The sequence below is a fragment of the Neolamprologus brichardi genome, chromosome 20 (genome assembly GCF_056152115.1).
Source record: "Neolamprologus brichardi isolate AB-2024 chromosome 20, ASM5615211v1, whole genome shotgun sequence".
NCBI lineage: Eukaryota > Metazoa > Chordata > Actinopteri > Cichliformes > Cichlidae > Neolamprologus > Neolamprologus brichardi.
Window position 1 is genome coordinate 14,167,406 of NC_142123.1, and position 17,090 is coordinate 14,184,495.

Consider the following 17,090-nt stretch of genomic DNA (forward strand, 5'->3'; position numbering starts at 1 on the left):
TTGGCTCACTGACTGTAGAGTGGTGTGAAAAAGTTTTTGCCCCCTTCCTAATTTCCTATTTTTTTTTGTATGTTTGCCAAACTTAACTGTTTCAGATCATAATTTTAAATGAAGGTGTTTATTATTTAATAACTGGTTGGGCCACCCTTAATAGAAAAAACTGCAATCAAGCATTTGCAACAACTAGCAATGAGTCTTTTACAGCGCTGTGAAGGAATTTTGGGCCACTCATCTTTGGAGAATTTTCATAATTCAGCCACACTGGGGTCTTTTGTGACCTCCTGAATGAATTTTAGCTCCACTCTTGAGGTAATTTTGGTCAGCTAGTCACTCCTGGGAAGCTCACCACTGTTCCAGGTTTTCTCTATTTGTGTATAATGACCCTGACTGTGAATTGCTGGAGTCCCAAAGCCTTAGAAATGGCTTGTAACCCTTTCCAGACTGACAGATGTCAGTGATTTTGTTTCTCAGGTGTTATTTTAGATCGTGGCATGATGTGTTGATTTTTGAGGTCTTCTAGCCTGTTTCACTTTGTCAGTCAGGTTCTATTTAACTGATTACTTGTGTCGCGCTGACCTAGTAGGTGTGGCTGTTGCCCTTCTCTTCCTCCTCCTGCCCACTACCTGCTCTGTGCTGCTGCTTGTGCATGGCTGCTGATTTAGACCTTGTGCAATCTACAGCTAAGCGCGGCCTGGTGTGCGCCGCTCCGCCAGGTGAGCTGAATCAGACCAATCAAGGGCTGGCGTGCCTAGTCCTTAAAATGCATGCAGCAGTCATTTGACCTGAGTGCGACATACTGAGAGGACAGCAAACAAGCAATCCACTTTCCACTGTGAGGTCCAGACTTTGAGCTAGATGGGCTATCGGTAAGCTCTTGGGCTCGTATTTGCTGCTTATATGTTTGGGAACTATGGAAGCTCAATTGTGGAGATGTATTTATGTTTGGGAAGTAGTTACTGCATTTAAGTTTAAAAAAGTATATTGATATTAAAATGAATGTTTAAGTTTGAATAAATTGTCTATGTAGATAGTGTTTCCCACACATTTATGTTAATTAATACTAAAAATAGTTACCCCAAATCCTTGGTTAAAACTAGTGTAAATATGTTTGGTTTAATTTAAGGAAAATAATTCTTTGTAAAAGAAAATCCTTGGTTAAGGGCCTCTATTAAAACATTTGCAAACTCTAAAATGTATACTTTGAAAATTTAATTGTTTAATAAAAAGTGTAAATGCATGGTAGACACATTTTGTGTATTTAAGAACCAGTTTATTCCATCTTCCTTGTTTGAAATTACTCAGCTCTGTAATTAAAAAACCAATGAATGTAAAACTAACTTAAACTGGGTTAAATAATAGTCTAGACAAAAGTATTTTGCATTAGCTATGTTAAATGGCTTTACTGAAGTGTATATATTTTTGTTATTTCATTTGTATTCTGTATAATGCATTTAATTTACCTGAATGATTAATGAAATGTTCTTTGTTTTTGTGTTGAAAGGTTTTTCACCTACCTACCTACCTACCTACCTATCAGCTATCAAACTAGCTGGTCAAAATAAATTTGAGTGAAATTCAAAGTCTGGTCTTTTTCAAGTGTGGGCACCTCACAGACAGAGAACACTTGACAGTGAAAAACCGCCCTGGCCAGTAAAGAAACCGGCCTTGACCAGTGAAGACTCCACAAAAGCTCACCACAAAGATGGAGAAGACTCCACCTGGGGGCCTGGAGGAAATCGCAATTTGCCGTTTGCCTGTCCAATCAGTAACCAAGAAAGCAGCATGGCTGAGTCCAAGTCACTCGAAGAGCTGAAAATGGAGCGAACCACTGCAAAGAGACTGTTTTCCAGACTCACCAACCATATAATAAGGACCCACATGGATATGTCTGTAGAGGAGCTGCAGGATTCCTTCAAGAGACTCACAGCAGAGGGCTCCAAAGTGATTGACGTGAATGAGGAGCTTGAGGCCGCCTACATCACGCAGTGTGAAGCAGAGGGCACACCGGAGCTGATGGGCCAACAGAGAGCAGACGTCAAGAAAACGGAGAAAGAATGTGAGCAGAAGTTGAAGGAGGTGAAGCACCTGATCAGAGAGACACTGTGGACATCATATGGTGAAAAAGAACTGACCCTTGCTCTAAAATCAGCAGAAATGGTGTGTGAGAACGTCACATCCACTCAGCCTGATACACCCTTAGAGGCATATGATTTTATGCTCCACCTTCTGGAAGAACTGGTGAAGAAAGCTAAGCAGGCACACCAGACATGGAACCGCTGGGCTCCACCTGCTGAGGGGCGAGATTGTGATCGTCGACTAATGGAGCTCGAAACCTGCCTTCCAAAGCTGGTGTCAGGGAAGGCAGCCCTGATCAAAGCAGAGAGAATTAAAAGAGATGCCGACCAAGCAATTGTCACAGTCCGCAACGCGGCCCCGGTCGCAGCCATAAAACTGAAAGCCACAGCTTTACCAAAGTTCACCGGCAGCCAGCGTGAGTTCTACAGATGGCGGAAGGAATGGGAGGCTCTGCAAAAGCAAGGTGAACCAACCAGGTCCATGGAAGTAAAGAAATTCCAACTTCTCGATAGCCTCGATGATAAAGTGGCCAAAGATCTGCGCCTGTCCACATACACCTCGGCCGATGAGATCTTCAGAGTCCTTGAGAACCGCTATGGAAATCAAGCCACCATCGCCATTGAAATCATTGAGGAGCTTCAAGCTATCCCTCCTGTCCGTAGCAACCAGCCTAGAAGAATTATAGAGCTTATCCACGCAGTTGAAAAGGCCCTCTATGATTTGAATGAGCTGGATCAAGCAAGTGCCATAAAGAACCTATTAGTAATAAAGTCTATTGAGAGCAAGCTGCCTGAGTCCCTAAAGAAAGATTGGCTTACCCACGCTGCTGATCCAAAGAATGCTGTGACTCATCAGAACCGGTTTGACAAGCTGCTTGCGTACCTCCAATCTCAAGAGTCCATCTACGAGCAGTTAGACCAGCTGAGAGACATCGACCCTGCCAAGGAGAGAACAAAGTTCCCAATAACGTACGCCCGTACCAAGTCAGTTAAATCCAGTACTGATCCAGGAGGCTGCATCATCTGTGGGGACCCGAAGCGCAAGAGAAAGCTCTACATCTGCAGACGGTTTAGAACCAACACAAAGTTACAGGAGAAAAAAGATGCAGTGCAGCAACTTGGAGCCTGCAAGAGGTGCCTCGAGATCCACGACGAACCCTGCAGAAAGACGACTTACCTGTGTGGAAATCCAGAATGCAAAGACCAGCATCATTACCTTCTTTGTCCCTTGCCACGACCCTTATCACAAAGGCCCAAGTCTGGTCCGGCGAGAGCTGAGGGGAGGAGGTACACAGAGGTTCAAGAAGAGTTCATCTCTAAACTATCGCCAGAGCTAGCGCAGCGGTGTCGGGAAGCTTTCTGCAATGTCTCATCACGAGCCTTCAACTCCATGACAGCAGAGAGAGGTCTACTGGAGGAGACTGGTCTAAAAGAGTACCCTGTGATCCTGATGCTCCTTGACGTCACCGCCAATGATGGGCAGAGAATTGGGACACTGATCAATCTAGCATCTGACACAAACTACATAACCCATAAAGCTGCAAGTAAGCTCAACCTTCGCAGTGAAGACGTCATGCTTGTCATCCAGGGTGTCGGAGGTATGAAGGTGTCTGTGGCAACCAAGCGCTACCTTCTCAAGATCCGTGTCAACACCTCAAGAGGAACTTTAAAGCCTCACCAGTTAGTTTGCTATGGTCTTGACAAGATTGCTGAAGTGAAAAGACATGTTCCACCTCAGAAGCTACAGAAGATCTTCCCTGACATCCCTCTCCAAGACCTCATCAGACCCAGAGAGATCCAGCTTCTAATCAGCCATAAAGAAGGCCAGCTGGTGCCCCAAAAGATCCGCTCCATCGGTGACCTGGTTCTCTGGGACGGTCCACTTGGCAAGACAATTGGGGGCACGCATCCAGATCTCTTTGAGGAAGTCACCTTGACGGCCCACACCTCCAAGACTCACTTCGCAAGATCAATGAGAGCTGCTGCATTCAAGTACCAAGAGTTCATTAAAGACCTAGCTTCCTGTCAGCATCCTGATCACCCTGAGACTCTATCCACCACAGCTACCAGCAGCAGAGACTTTCTGAAGTGGTGGAGGTGGGAAAGCATCGGAGCCGCTTGCCAGCCGAGATGTGGAGGGTGTCGTTGTGGGAGCTGCCAGCCAGGGGGTAAAGAAATGACGCTCGCAGAAGAGAGGGAGATGGAGATTGTGAGGAATGGCCTGACTTATTCAACTGGAGATGACCACAGCAGTGAACCACATTGGCATGCCAAATACCCATGGGTAGAAGATCCAGCAACCTTGCCAAATAACAGGAAAGCGGTAGAAGCAACATTCATCAGAACTGAGATGAAGCTATCTAAAGAACCTGAATGGAAGACGGCCTATGCAGCTCAAGTTCATGAGATGGTAAACCGCAGAGCTGCAGTGAAGCTGTCCAAAGAAGTCCTGCAGAGTTGGACTGGGCCAGTATGGTATATAAGCCACCTCATCGCGCCAAACCCACACTCGGTCTCTACCCCAGTGAGGCTGGTGTGGAACAGCAGCCAGAGGTACAGAGGCCTCCGCCTGAATGACATCCTCATCAAAGGTCCTGATGTCCTGAACCCGATAAGAGCTGTCCTGCTGAGGTTCCGAGCTGGTGTCTACGCCGCCCTTGGTGACATCCGCAAGATGTACAACTCTGTCTGGCTGGAAGATCGAGAGGTCCACTTGCACAGATTCTTGTGGCGTGACACAGAAGATGCAGGCATAGAAGACTATGCCATAACAAGAGTCAACATTGGAGACAAACCTGCTGGTTGTGTAGCCCAAGTCGCCATGAGAGAAACTGCAAACCTACCTTCATTCAGTCACTTCAAAGAAGAGAAACGTGTGCTGGAAGAAGATGCCTATGTTGATGACATCCTGACATCACACAATGACCTTGACCATCTAAGACGCCTAACAGCCAACATTGAGCACATCCTGAGAGCTGGAGGATTCTACATGAAGCCTTGGGTCTACTCCAGTCAAAGTGGGAGGGAGAAGTCAACATGATTCACCAATTCTACCAGTAATCAGGCCAGAGTGTGAAACTGAGCTTTCCAAAAAGATGTAGTTATTCACAGTTAATTCATGATTTAACAAGAGGGGGAGTAATTTTTTCACACAGGACCAGGGAGGTTTGGATGACCTTTCTGCATTAATCTATGAAATCATCATTTAAAAACTGCATTTTATATTTACTTTGGTTATGTTTGTCTAATCTTAAATTTTTTTGATGATCTGAAACATGTGACTGTGATAAATATTTAAAACAGTAGGTAATATGAAAGGAGGCTTACACTTTTCCACATGTATGTGCTGGTTCTCACATACATGAAAAGAAGATTAAAATAATATTTTGCATGTGTGTTCTATGTAACAAGGCATCACACCAAGTTTGTGATTCTGCAGACTTCAGAACTTGCAGTAAACTTTTTATTATGTTTATTGTTCTTTCTACATATTAGATTTTTAGAGTGGAAATTTTATGAGAAGTTAAATTTGGTGTATCTATTTTTAAAAACATTGATTCCAATAAGTGTGTGTGTGCATGTGTGTGTGGACAGCATCTACAGTAAGCATGATTTGGAGGTAACAAGTGTGTAAACCAAACAACAATAATAAAAAAAACCAAACAAACAGGCTGTGGACAGACATGATTTCTATTGTTAAGAACTGTGTATATGGCTTCTAAGTCCCCACTGGTTCCTTCTCTGGACAAATGACACTTGAGACTCACTGTAATTATCATCGAGATCACTTGCGGACCACTATGTCTCTGCTGTATCTATTTCAGTTTCAGCTACACAGCAGACTTAATCCTACACCATGATCCCTCAGCAAGGCCTCTAACAGCGATGCTGGCTGTGATGTTTACATATGACATAAGGGGCACTGCTTACAAATTAGTCCCTTTGGGTGTATCGTTGGCTCTCTTCTCAGTGGCCCTTTGCTAACTCCTAACCAAGCATCCGAGGCCTTAGTAGGTCTGTCAGTCTTATAAAAGCTGCCCTAGCCAGTCTGTCAGTGCCTCAACGATGGCCTTACTCGGGTTAACATTTGTAGTAAGCAGCTGCTCTAATTTTGACCACTGGCATAAATTCTTAAGTCATAATAGAGAACGTTGTTTCAGTTTCAGAACTTCAGTGACTCTCAAAACGTCTTGTTGATGAAATAGCTAGTTGACTAGTTTGCTGCTTTCACTGTGTTTGGTGGTTGTAGAAATGGTTTATATGAGCTCTTAGCTGAGATTCAGAGGTTTACGGGACTTATATTACCAAGCTCTTGTTACAGCCAAATAAACAAGATCTCCCCCCTTTTTGCTCCCGGCACCGGAGGTGCTGGGGCTCAAGAGGCTAGTCTTAAAACAAAATGTACCTGCCAAAGAAGCTAAACAGACTGAAAGATCACCCACCTGACACTCACAACAGTCACAACCTTAATTATTCTTAAGTTTAAGAAAAATAAACAAATTGGGGGACTTATAGAAAAATGTGTTCTGTGAACAGTTGTCATGACTGTGAAAATTAGCCCTAAATTAGCTGCAGAAAAAAAAGTTACAACCATGAGAAGAAATAAACACAAAAGATAATAAATGAAATCTAATAGTTTTTTATTTGTAAAGTTGAGCCTCTTTAAGATGAAGACTAAACAGACCAGCTTAGAACTACTACAACTAAGATTCTGGTGTCTCAACGACCATCTACTGACACATTGAAAATAACAAGATGACAACCACAAGATATTGAATATTTATGCTTTAAAGACTATATTTTACTCAGAGTAATACCTTATCACTCTTATACATTTTGCATTTTACAGTTTTTGCCATACAGTATCAAAAGAGAGATTGTTATTGTTTTTACAGCAAGTTCTTGCATCAAATATAGTTTTCCTTCAGCTATTTCACTAAATGTATATTGCATTTAAAGATTTTAATATTGTTTTTCATTTAGTCCTCATTCCTCCGCACCAATCCTGGGGCTGCTGTGTTTAAGTCATGTATGGCTGTCATGGACCTCTGCTGTAGTCTGTGTGGTTCCAGGGATTGTATTGATGTCATCAAAACTCTCCACTGGATTTTCCACTTCATAGGTCACCCCATCTGTCACAAAGAAAAACAGATGACACGTGTTAAACATTGATTAGTCTTATTTATTTTAATTTATTTGCCATTTACTGTTATTAAAATGGAAACACTGTGATCAAACTAGTTTAGAGCTCCAGTGCTTTCATTATGGACACCTTTATGCGTGTTGATGTTGATGGCACTAGTGCCTGGAAAGGTCAGGGGTCGAGCCTCATCTGCTTGAATATCATCCTTCTCTGAGATGAATTCAGCCTCTGATCTGACTCCTGAATGAAAAATAGCAAGAGAACACTTACACCATGTTGGCTTTTTAAAAAACAAATATTTCCCAAAAAACTCCCACATGCCAGATCTGTGACTGTTTTTCAAAGACAACTGAACCTCACATCCTGAAAAGGACAGTTTAATAGGAACGATCTGAGATAAATCTAAGATAGGCAAATAGTTTTATAAAAAGAACTCTGGCACAGAAGAACATCTTAATAAATGGGAATTGTATACATTTTCATTTTGTGACAGTGTCAAAGGTGGTAATTCTACTTTAAGATTATTATCACAGACTTAGACTGCATTATGTTAAAAAGAGCTGCTTTGCAATGAGGCACATCTGGCGAGGGAAAGCTGTGTGTTTACAGCTTAAAAATATTTGCATTTTCACTGGACTGTGAGTGGAAACATGGTGGCTGATTGGCTGGCAGATTGTTTTCACTTTTGACATAAAGATTTGTTTAGGGGGAAAAAAGACAAGAAAAAATGAATGAAAGACTTAATGACTCACCAGTACAACTGAAGTCTTCCATCTCATTTTCTTTGTCAATGACATCTTCATGTTTCCCACCTTCAAACTCCAGTTCTTTCATAGGCAGCATTCTTACTGAAAGCATTTCACATTTACTCATACAGTACATAACAACAGCTGTCTCACCAATGCACAGTGCTAATGTACCAGTGAGGTAACAAGGAGCACAAGAGCAGGAAAAACACAGCACAAGAACAGGTGTGCTTAATTTTTCTCTTCTGTATTTACATTTTCAATCAAGCAACATTTGGTTGAGCTGATGGGCTGCTCCTTCAGTCAGCAGCAGTGATGGTGATATTTGAAATGCCTGTAAAGACTGCCCTCTTGTGGCAGTCTGCAACACCCTTTTTGCTTTCAAACTTGGAATATAAAAGGATGATCCAAGGGCATAGATTTGGTTTTGGCATTGGTGGGGACGGATGATTCAACCACCGAACTCTGCCCTGTTTCTTTTTTTTTTCCTTTTTGTTTTTGCTTCTTAATAAAAAGAGGAGAAATATACTTGCCTACATATGCTATTCTACGTGCTTTTAAACCATTTAAAATCACAATTCATAGTTTTATATGTGAATTATATAATGTTAAATTACTATTAAACAAATGACTAACTAAGTATTTTAGGTTTTAGTTTACATCAGCCATAATCCATATAAATCAGGTATCATACAAAAATAAAAATAGCTTCAAATACAGTCATGACAATGATGATCTCTCAGCAAAATTATGCAACAGTTTAGGCACACAATTGCCCCGATCAAATCAGTGAGCTGAGATTTTCTATTCTAAACATGAACTACTGTTACAGCAACAGACATTAATACTACTGGTGTCACACAACAACTCAATGTCCACTATGTGAAGGAGCCAAACACATGCCTGCTCCTCTCGTTAACTGAGATAAACTGCTGGCATATTTGTTTTACATCTATACTGTCCAGTCTCTCCTGGTGGACATACAGCAGCATTGTTTAATCTCATTTGAGTCATTGTTAACCTTAGCCATCTTTTTAGTCTTCTGAGAGCACTGAAGCTTCTTTCAGCCTCAGTACATGTGTTTTATCCTCAGATTACAATTAATATTCTGTGCTTGATGTGCCTCACCTTTGGCCCTGGTTCTTCCCCTCTGACTGCACTAGGACATATTGCCACCTGATAAAATAATGCATTGATTCGTGCCATATAAAAAGTGAGACATGTCAATTCACATTCTTTGTCAAATATACACTAATGAAACAATTTACATCAGCAGCCTAACAATTGTCATGATAATAAATCTATAGCACCAAATCATCAGTCAGTCACCTGTGACCTCACCTCTTCACCTCTGTCCGAGCTACAACATGGCAGAGCTGCCTCTGTCACCTGATAAATAACAGTGAGACATTCCACATACATGCAGTCACACATGTGCTTCAGATACAGTCATGAACCAACAAGTCATCATCCAATTTCACCTGTGATCTTGCATCACCATTACTCTCTGAGCTCTGTGTTGGTTCTTCTGTCACCTGACAAATAGGACATACATGACAATAAGAATAAAATGTGGAGCTGCTTCACAGTGTTTCTGTCAATTTGTGCAGATCTTGACTCATCAGTAATGTTTGTAGGTTGAGTGCATTTTTAAAACAATTTGCGCAAACTGCACTACAAGGTGGATATTTGCAAAATCATGACTACCTCATGACATTTTGTCTCAAAAATTAACCCTATGAACATGTCAGTACCATTAGGATGAAATTATTGTGTCACCAACATTTTAATGTTAGACATATAATTTTAACAGCTTCTGTAAACTAATATCCTGGCCTGCTCAAAGCTGCCATTTTCTCTGACAGTTTCAATCAAAATTAGAAATGCTACTCTGGGAGAAGTGGCTTTAAGTGACTTGCACTTAAAGCCAACTTGGTTTCTTTGAAAAATACTTATATCCAGGTTCTTCCTTTTTGCTGCTGTCCTCCTCTCCTCCTCGCAGCGCAGGCTTGCCACTGCTAAAACTAAACAGAGCTCCCTGAAAGGCACAGCCAATCACATTGGCCATATTTGTCACATGAGGTAGGACTCCAGTAGAGGAAGTAATTTAACTCTTTCTGCACCGCTGGGTGAATGAGACGTTGACTGATCGTTTTTTTTCTATCGGGTTTGATTTTCTTTACTGGAATAGATCAAATTATTGGTGGGGACAATTCAATAATTGCTGAATATTGGTGGGGACATGTCCCTTCCGTCCATGCCAAATCTACGCCCTTGGGATGATCTCATGTTCAACCGGGATCTTTACACTTTTTAAGGTTTTCAATTAAAAGTGAGACAAGCCATGTGTGTAAGTTATGTAATAAATATACTCACATGAAGCTCTGGAGCTCCTGGCTCTCTTGACACAAAATTGTACAAATACAAAAGTCAAGATCACTACAAGAAGAAATCTCACACCCATGATAATAGGTGCTATGGATATAGTGGAAAGTGGTGGCAGCGGTGGTGGTGTGGGAGTCCATTTTTCATAGGCTGAAATCACACACAGCCAGTTTATTATTTTTTCTGGATTCAGTCACAGTGAGTTTCAGTCATAATTTATCTGTATCACACTGATCAAAGTAAGTCAGCTCAGATTTACAGAATACAAAAAGTGTCTTTCTGTCAAAAACAAGTAATTGATTGATGGATTCATGGTTTATCTTACCTTCACAAAATATTGTAGCTGAAGAAACTTTTCCACAGGAATGTTGTTTGACGGCGTACTTGACGTCCATGGTAACATCAGTGAACTCCAGTGTTGTTTCTAAGTTGACCTTGAATCAAATTTAAACTTTTTCACATTTAGTGATACAGAAAGAATAAAAAACACTGAAATTTTCTCTGGCAGTAAAAAACAGGCCTGATTGAAGCAACACACAACAAAAGAAGTCACTAGAAGTCCAGACCAAAAGTATTGGGACATTCAATTTCTTTTATATTTCTGCAAACTTTGTGTCAGCAAAGCGTCCAGAAAGTTTTTAACTTCAAACATTTGGTCAATTTGTGTTTATTCAGATACACATCTCATGCATTTCTTTCCATTTTACAAACCTAAATATTTTAAATGTAAGATTCCAGTCTTCATTATTAGATTAAGCTGAGACACAGAGCCAGGAAACTGTCCATAATTTTGATTTGTAGAATATGAGACAAATCAGTGACCGATTCAAGAAGCAGAATTTAAAGATTTACCTGTTTGATTTCCGTAGAGCCGCTATGGGTCTCATTAATTTCTTTACAGAGCTTTGTCTCTAACACTTGGGTACGATAAAATGGACATACTCTTTCCCAGTTATCTCGATAATTGACTTCAAGGACACCTCCATGTTTTTCAGTCGTGCGGAACTTTACACTTTCTGTAAAAGCAAAGAAACAAGCTCATCCACTTCTGTCTGGCAAATATGATGTTAGAGATGGTCAACTTAGCTTTAGCAAAGTCACTAGGAGCAAAGCAAGCACCTGTCATCACTCTACATTTATTAAAGTTGGAGTGTAAAACATGTGTTCAACATATTTAAAAAAAAAATTCAAAAAATAACTCAGATTTCTATCTTATAAGGAGCTTAACAATGTCATTTTTATTTTAAAGAAATAATCTTCTGTTTTATAATATAAATACCTGAAAATTACCCCAAGATAATGAATTAAAATACTACCAAAATTAACAGAGGACATACATGTATGTACTGTATATAGAGATGAGTTTATGGAAAGAGAGGTGTATGGACTCACACTTACCACTACAAGTAATGAACACCACATTTGTGTCACACTGTCCTTTAGTCCTCCTGCACTGGCCAATGATGGAATGGTACTTTTCACAGCTGACATGGTAAAAGTTACCTGAACCCTTTGATGGAGCTTTGGGTTTAATGAAGACAGCATTGCCACAAAGCTTTTCTTGGCAAACTTTGTGTGCATAGGATAGATCCCAGTTACTAGCACACACTGGAATGCCATCTATCCTCACTTCCCCACGACAGCCCTGTGAAAGGCTGACATTGGGCTCCTCTGGGAAGGAAAGCAATAAACACTGCAGTCAAGTATTGATAAAGACATAAAGCACTGAGGTAGAAATGATCAGTTAATCGTCTCTGCACTGCAAAGTCAAAATATGAAGCACAAGGTCATAATCAAATAGTTCATTTAACACTTTTAGCTTTAGTTTACTTTATCCAGTGTATCTGGAATAATTCTCTTTGATGTAACCAACAGGATCTGAATGATATAAATAACACACTCTGCACACAGAAATGACATTATGATCCTGCATCAACTTAAAGTTTTTAAAGTTTAGCTACTCTTCTGACTGCTGTGTAAATAAAATGATTTTATAGAGTGATAACAAAGAGATAGACAACTGATGACAGCGATATTTTTATAACCATCAGACTGCACAGGCTAGCTGTTTCCAGCTGATTCCAGACATTAAGTGAGTCAGACTGTGTGGCAGAGCCATACTGGTGACATGGACAACAAGCAGAAAAGAAAAGAGTAAAACTGAGTAGAACAAATATGATTAATGAAGGTGAGGATGTTAACATTCTAACCTTTATTTCACTAAAAGTAACCTTTGAAGGCGAACATGTCAAAGTTTGTCAATTCAGTTTCAAAGCCTTTATTTTAAAATTAGGCTGAAGGAGCAAATAATAATTAAGAAACTGCTGACACAAAGATCATTATACACACCAGAGCATCGGAGGCCACTGTGTTTGCAGGAAGCTGTAGAAGCAGTAATACTGCTGCATGCAGATAATGGACTGTTAGCATTTGCAATGCAGTTTAGATTTGAAATGGCTAATTTATCTGCTGGTGCAGGTCCAAAGTAGGGAAGAGTCTCGACAGGATCACCACATTTAAGCTCCTGACAGATGGTGTTTCGATTGTTAGTGTCTTTGAGAGCATCCTCACACACAGGGATCCACTTCCCCTCATACTCCACCTCTACGTTTCCAAAACATTTGTAACTGGGAATGCTGAATCTGGGCTTGACACTACCTGAAAAAAATTAGTAATGTTGTCATTTTATTTTTAATTATCCATCATAGTCGTAGTGAAAACATTAAAAGGTAACTTCAGAAAAATTCAAATTTGCTTCTTTAACACAAAAAGGATTTGATGGAATATTTAAAAACAGATTCATGTTAAGGCAAAAATCAGTCTCTTTTTGTTTTTTAAATTCTGGTATCCTGTAACTTAGTGACAAAAATTCAATAATCCAATAAACTGCAACAATAAAACTGGCACTTTTTTCCAAAGGAGGCAAATTATTTGAAAATGAAACATTCTGCCAAGGAAAGTCACGACATTTATTATATGTTTGCAATCTAAAAATAGTTTTTTAAAAAAAACAAACAAACAATTAATTACCTGAGCAAACAACATAGGCTGGTTTTTGTTTACAGGACTTATCATTGTCCTGGTTTTTGACAAAGATGCTCTGTGTCAGGTCAGTAGTCTGACTTGTCGTGTGTAAACTCTTAAAGAGGATATCACCATCTTTGGGACTATTGTGGGCTTTTATGGGCGTCCCACAGTTCAGCTTTTCACACAGCTTCACAGACTTGTCTTCTGTCCAGGTGTCTGCACACATATCTCCTTCCTTCTCTTCTACATGAATCCTGACTTTTCCCCAGCAGCTGTTCGTCAACCTCATTCCAATATTTCCTGTTGTGACATGAAAAAGTTAAATTTAAGAGGAAACTAGTATCAGCAGATATTTCACAACTTCTTAGACCAAGCTAGGTTTCAGAAAAAACTGAAAATAGTAGAAACTTGGTTGAGAGAAAACAAGGAGGTGAATGTACATCTATGGACATTAAAAGGTATGTTATAAATAAATTGTGTCCTCTGAGTGGATCACATTACAACTAGTGACACAATAAATCAATTTCATATTGACTTCCGTCTTAGTTTTATACTTTAACTCATTCACATTTCACATTACCTGAACATTTCACATAGGCAGTAGAATTATGGTGGTCAGGAGGCAGAGGTGTAGTTAGTTTACACTCAAAAAGAGACTTTTCTCTGGATGAGCAATTAAAAGAGTCTTTCCAGACTTTATTAATCATATCAGCCCTAGAATTGAAAGAAAAGCTGGCAGCGTTCCCACAATGCATCTGCTGACAAACTGTGTTTGCAGACTCGTTTTTCCATGTCTCGTTAGACCCAGAGAGCCAGTAGATTTCTCTGCTATGCTCTATCCCCACATGACCAGAACAGGTTCCACTTAAAAACACCACCTTGTGACCTGATGGACACAAAGAGAGAAACATGATATGTAGTAGCTATGCAGGTTGTCTACCTGTTGAAAGGTCAGTGGTTCACAAAGACATAGACACAAAAATAGGAAAGTGATGTATAAACACATACTTGGTGAAAGAAGCTGAATGGAGATATACCACAGTCTGGGCTTATTCCAGCATAACTAGGTGATTATTCAGGGTCACCTTATTGAGCACTAATTATAAGCTTTATCAAAAAAGGAAGGTTTGAAGCCTAATCTTAAATGTAGACAACGTGCCTGCCTACCAAATCCAAACTGGGAAGTAATTCCATAGAAGAGGGACCTGAAAGCTGAAAGCTCTGCCTTCTATTCCACTTTTAGGAACCACAAGTAGTCTGTAGTCTGAGAGGGAATTTGTTCTAGGGATCCAATGAAGAGAAGCCAGTATATTGAGGCGACTTTTGTTGTGATTTGGCGCTATATAAATAAAATTGAATTGAATTGAATATCACAAATCTGCTCTCTACTGTTAGTCCATGTCAGTACTCCTGCTGCAGCATTCTGAATCAACTGTTTTTTACTGGTGGCCAATTTAACGTTTACAAGGTTAAAATGTGCTCAGTTTTATCTCTATTTATAGGCAAAAAATTAGCATTGTCTGTAAGACTTTCATTCCTAAGCATTTAACTGTGCCAAAATAATCTTTTAATTAAATTTTTGTGTAAACAGTCAAGTATTTGAAAGAAAAAAAATGTTAAAACGGAATGAACAATGAAAATTAAATTGTAGGCATGGAAGGACTTTTGAGCCTGAAGGAGCTGTAGGAATAAAAAGAGAAGTTAACTAAGCTGAGCTTTTCTTCTGACTGACATTGATGAATGAAAATGTTGTTTTCCTTGTTTTAACAATTTATCATATTTTAGTATGTCTGCAGCTTTTCCTGTTTTGATCCATCTTCACCAATATCATCTGTGACTTGTTCAGCAACTAAAAGACCAAAGATACAAAAACTCTTCCTTTAAGGAAGGAAACAGTTTTTCTGGCTGATGACACTGAAGGGCAGAGAAATAAAAAAAAAACAAAACACTCACCCTCACAGGTGATTCCAACTGCTTCCGTTTCCCAATCCAAAAATTGGTAGTTTGAGTTTACTGTTAAACACTCAGATATCTTTGATATCTTCTTATTTCTTGGACACGTTATTGACAGGAAGCTACCAGAACCCTGACTGAATTTTTCAGTTTTGCCTTTTTCCCCACATTGCCCTTGTTTGCAGACAGCTGCTGATTGAGCCTCTGTCCATCCTTTTGCAGGAACTTTCTTCCACTGGCCCTCATGCTTTATCTCCAATCTTCCAGCACATCTTCCAGGACCATCTGCCAGTTTCACCTCCACACTGTCTGTACCACGACAATAAGAGATTTATCAGCCACGAAACACAAAAAGAATAAACACATTAAATCAAACTCTTACTGAACACATTTTGGAAAAATGTAATCAGAATTTAACAATGTCACAATTTCGTTGAATGAAGTTACAGATTTTCTCTCCCGACAGAGAATTTATTGCAGGATTTAAAATCCCATTATAAAAGCAGACAAAGGCCATCAGCAGCCACTCTGTACATTTCCACTGCTGTATCTTACCTGAACACACCACATAAGGTTGGTTTGAACACTGGATATTGTCACCATGCTGAGCCTGACAGTGCCACAGTGAGGACTCGCTGCCTTTGCAGCTCACATGGTCCATTATCCCTCTTGAATTTCGACGGTCGACTTCAGTATAAATCAGCTAGAACAAAGCATTTATGAGTTTATGTTATTTCATTGATAATCATCTGGTATTAATGGTGCACTTTAACCCTTTAAAGCGGGCACGCTCTGTTTTGCGTAACTATTTTTAAATCCCGGTAGCTCTGCAACCACGTGAGCTAGCGCAATAATTTTTTTTGCATATGAAACCGGAGGAGTTGTACTTACATCTTATGCCATCAGCTTGTCCTCGGTCACAGTTTCCTTCCACATATAGCTTTGCAAAAACTGCATAAAAAGCACTTGCAGCAACAAAAACATAATATTCCAGAAACACGCTTTGCTGATCCGATCAGCTGTTCGTAACACTTCCTACGTCCATCAGCGCGAACTATCGCATGTCCTCCATGACCTGCCCGAAACTGGAGGTTTTTTACCATCAGGGCCTCATGAGCTTATACTGGTGTTTTTAAAAGTTATGTTTGACTTTATGACTTTCTGTGTCGTTTCTGGGATGCTTAGGACTCATATTGCACTGCTGGAAATAGTTTATTTTGATGCATATGCTGCTTTTTTGCAAATTTGCATTATAATATTTATTTTCGTTTTTCCTGCAGTGTATAAAAATTGGTGTATTTCAAAAATAAAACTATGAAGACACTCAAAATAAATTTCCTGTGGTGGGAAACTATTTTGTGCAACTTTTTTGTATTTACAGTTTTGAGGGATAAGCCTCTTAAATTTCTCTAACTAGAAATATATGTTAAAAAAACAAACGATTTTACATTTTTTTGTAGTTTATTGCACTTTTTTCCAATTTATGTAATTACTATGCACTTAATGCAAACATATTATTAAAATTTAGGCTGTAATGGTTGTATTGATGTATAGCAACTTGAAATGCTCCCAAAAATGGCTCCACAGCATGTAAAAATATAATATAAGCTCTGGCGGACTTGGTTCTATGGTAGGTCTTAAAGGGTTAATACACTTATTACAATAAACCCAGTAGCACTGCTGTATGGACAGTTTCTGATACACTCAGTATCCATGTATCAGAACAACAGGTAACTTATGGTGAGTAAACTTGAACACTCA

The 17,090-nt window shown here is 39.7% G+C and overlaps 1 protein-coding gene across 1 annotated transcript; it reads right to left on the reverse strand.

Moving 5' to 3' along the window:
* Nucleotides 1–6,792: 6,792 nt before the first annotated feature.
* Nucleotides 6,793–16,108, reverse strand: LOC148096935 (scavenger receptor cysteine-rich type 1 protein M130-like). Its single transcript, XM_087834197.1, has 12 exons — nucleotides 15,885–16,108; nucleotides 15,330–15,638; nucleotides 13,957–14,262; nucleotides 13,380–13,676; nucleotides 12,699–13,007; nucleotides 11,748–12,020; nucleotides 11,202–11,365; nucleotides 10,675–10,783; nucleotides 10,341–10,499; nucleotides 7,971–8,066; nucleotides 7,348–7,458; nucleotides 6,793–7,207 (listed from the first exon to the last, which is right to left on the reverse strand). Exons 1-12 carry the CDS (start codon nucleotides 15,988–15,990, stop codon nucleotides 7,101–7,103), a joined length of 2,346 nt encoding a protein of 781 aa, XP_087690323.1. The 5' UTR covers nucleotides 15,991–16,108; the 3' UTR covers nucleotides 6,793–7,100.
* Nucleotides 16,109–17,090: the final 982 nt, after the last annotated feature.

Excerpts from the sequence above, each read along its gene's own strand:
- LOC148096935 (XM_087834197.1), bottom strand. The coding sequence starts at position 15,990 with ATGGACCATGTGAGCTGCAAAGGCAGCGAGTCCTCACTGTGGCACTGT. Across the intron at positions 11,366-11,747 it reads GGTGTTCATTACTTGTAGTG|AAAGTGTAAAGTTCCGCACG; the intron begins GTAAGTGTGAGT and ends TTGCTTTTACAG. Across the intron at positions 8,067-10,340 it reads CAGGAGCTCCAGAGCTTCAT|TAAGAATGCTGCCTATGAAA; the intron begins GTGAGTATATTT and ends AAATGCTTTCAG.